At 56.5% G+C, this 2,674-nt stretch overlaps 1 protein-coding gene across 1 annotated transcript in view; it reads left to right on the plus strand.

Moving 5' to 3' along the window:
• The window catches only part of KCNH6 (potassium voltage-gated channel, subfamily H (eag-related), member 6), a 30,475-nt gene extending 29,381 nt beyond the window's left edge, over positions 1 to 1,094 (plus strand). Inside the window, exons 16-17 of the mRNA XM_010146357.1 lie at positions 212 to 413; positions 804 to 1,094. Of these exons, the coding sequence (XP_010144659.1) occupies positions 212 to 413; positions 804 to 1,094 (493 nt within the window). The remainder of the gene's footprint in view (positions 1 to 211; positions 414 to 803) is intronic.
• The last annotated feature ends 1,580 nt before the right edge of the window (positions 1,095 to 2,674 follow it).

A 2,674-nucleotide genomic window follows, 5' to 3' on the forward strand; every position in this document is an offset into this window, starting at 1 on the left:
CGAGCTCTCCGTGGCAGTGCTGGTTTGAAGCTCTGCTGAAAACCTCGCCAAGCAGCACCAGGCAAAGCAGCATCACCCTCGGGCAGCTCAATCGGCTCCTCCTCAATCAACCTCCTCCTCCTCCTCAGTGCCTCCCTGCCCAGCTGCTGGTCTGGCTCTTGTGGGATGCAGCAGCATGCACCGTGCTAACGCCAGGTTGCTCTGTCCCCAGGCTGGAGTCCAGGATGTCATCAGACATTAACATAATCCTCCAGCTCCTGCAGCGCCAGCTGTCCCAAGTGCCACCCGCATACAGCCCCATCTCACCGTCCTCCCACAACCTGGCCATGTATGGCATCCTCCCGCGGAGCCTGGAGCCGCTCACCCCCTGCACACCCCTGGAGGACAAGGAGACGACAACAACCCCGGGACAGGTAAGGTCACCCTTCCTGGCTCAGCACTGGCTGAGCTTCCTGCTGCCCCAAGCAGACACGTCCTGGAGGGCCAGCAGTTCACTCCAGCCTCCCTGCACGCAAAGCACAGCCAAGCACTTGTGTGTCCTGGCCAAGCCCAGGGGTCTTGAAATGGGAGCAGATCTACCTAGAGGTGCTTGTGCCCAGTGCATCGCTGATTTGGGAGCACTGGCTGCCACCTCCTGCACTACCGGGTTGTCCCATCGGCAGGGAGGGGAGTGGGTTCCCTTGCTCTGAAGCTTCCTCAGGCGAAAAATACCATTTTAGGGCTTGGGGCCTGATGGGGTGAGGAGGGAGCGTGGCGACCTTGTTTTGCTTTTGCCATAACCCACCTGGTTCCTCCTTTCCCAGCAAAGTCCAAGCTACACGGAGGTAGAAAAGTTCCACTTGAAGTCCAGGGACTCCTTTTCAAGCGGGATGCACCTCCCTGTGGTATCCGATGAAACTATGACAGTCTACTCCGAGCAGGAGCACCATTCCCCACCTCTCCCAAATCCAGAGCCCCGCCACCAAGGGGCACCAAACACCCAGGGACTCTTCCGGGGCTCTCGTTTCCCTTCCCTCCCTGAGCACTTGGAGGCATCTTCCGAGCACCAGGACATTCAGAGACACCTCTCCGACCCAGTGCTTCCTGGAAGTTAGAGACATGGGGCTGCAAAGCAAGTCAAGAGGAACCTCAACTGCAAGCTCGGTCAGTTGACGTTGATTTTGACTGCAAGGGTAAGACAGAGGACAATGCCATTGGCTCAGGGGAATAATCTGTAGCTGTCTTCTGCCACCGTGAAAGGAAGCGTAGAGTGGCTGGCTTCCAAGATCAACGTTTTCCAGCGGTTCCCATAGAATAGATTTCATTTGCACATTGTAACGAACCCAGAGCAGTTCTTTCTTATGGCCGCCAACAAGCTAGGCCAAATGGTACCCACCGCCTCTTCCTTGCCAAGGCTTCCTCTCGAGAACGGCGCAAGCCAAGTGAGCCACGGCCACTGGAAAACAACTCCACGGCTCTTAGCTGCGAGGCCACTTTGCTGTCAGCTCTTTGGAGCAGGGACCATTGCGTGGTTCTGGGCTTAGCCCAGCAGAGCCTGTGGGCATTGCAGAACGGGTAGCCACCAGAGGAGGAGGAGGAGATCTCCGCAGCGCGGTACTGGGGGAGCGGCAGGTGGGAAGCCCAGGACAAGGACCGAGGACAGAAGCTATCCTTGTTCTACTTGACTGCCACTGAGAAACTAAGGGCCAACAGCCCCTGCCACTTCAGCATGCTTCAGCACAAGTCCTAGGGCACCGACCTCTCCAGCGAGGCTGATCACGCCTTGCAAACCCCAGCACACATCCCACAACTCCCAGATAAACCCAACTGGTCACTGGCCTGGGCTTAAAGCACAACACTCAAAAGCACAATCCCAGAAATCCCCAGACACCTCAGCTCCAGCCCTTCCCCCCAGCTTCTCTCTTTTGATAAAGGTTTGATAGATGCTTCCTCCTGCCCAGCCCTTTCCCCGCAGACTCCCGCAGCATCCCCCCTAGGAGAAGCCCACTTAGCACTGCCACCTCGCTGTTCGGTTAGATGCTGTGACAGTCCTAGGCTGCCTGCTCAAGTAATGTATCAAGCTCCCTCTGAGAGTAGTAAAACTGTGAGCATCTCTTTCTCTGGAGTTTTAGTGTACACTTTGCTAATAAAGATGTTTTTGGCACCTAACGTGGATTACAGCTGCGTTTGTGGGGGGCATCCATGATTCATCCCCGGCTGTACAAAGCTACAGTATAGGTGCTAATCTGCAGAGACCCCGAAAAGGCTGTGGTCAAAGCCCAGTTGCTTCATCCAGGGAGTGTGGGGCTAAGGGAGCCCAGGTGCAGGACTTACAGGTTAAGGATGGGGCCCGGGTGGAGGTTTACTGAGCAATTCCTTCCCAAGCGGACGCAGTTCAGGCTCAGCAGCAATTTGCAAAAGCTCTTCTACAAGACCAGCCTGCTGCTCTTCTCCTGCTTAGGAGAAATGACCTCACAAACATGCCTCAGACAAAGATTACACCAAGAGTCCGTGCAGCAAATGCAACCCCTGCTGAATGGGCCACGGCTCCTGCCCAAAGGGATCAGCTCCTTCGGCAGGGCTGGACCCAGGACCCCCCGGAACAGATCCCATATGGCCCTGAGAGGTGAGGCCAGAGCCCTTGCCCTCATCAGGGGGTTAAACCTGCCTCTCCCCAGCTGATCTCACTCCACGG

Source organism: Buceros rhinoceros, unplaced genomic scaffold (assembly GCF_000710305.1).
Source record: "Buceros rhinoceros silvestris isolate BGI_N320 unplaced genomic scaffold, ASM71030v1 scaffold31142, whole genome shotgun sequence".
NCBI classification, from domain to species: domain Eukaryota; kingdom Metazoa; phylum Chordata; class Aves; order Bucerotiformes; family Bucerotidae; genus Buceros; species Buceros rhinoceros.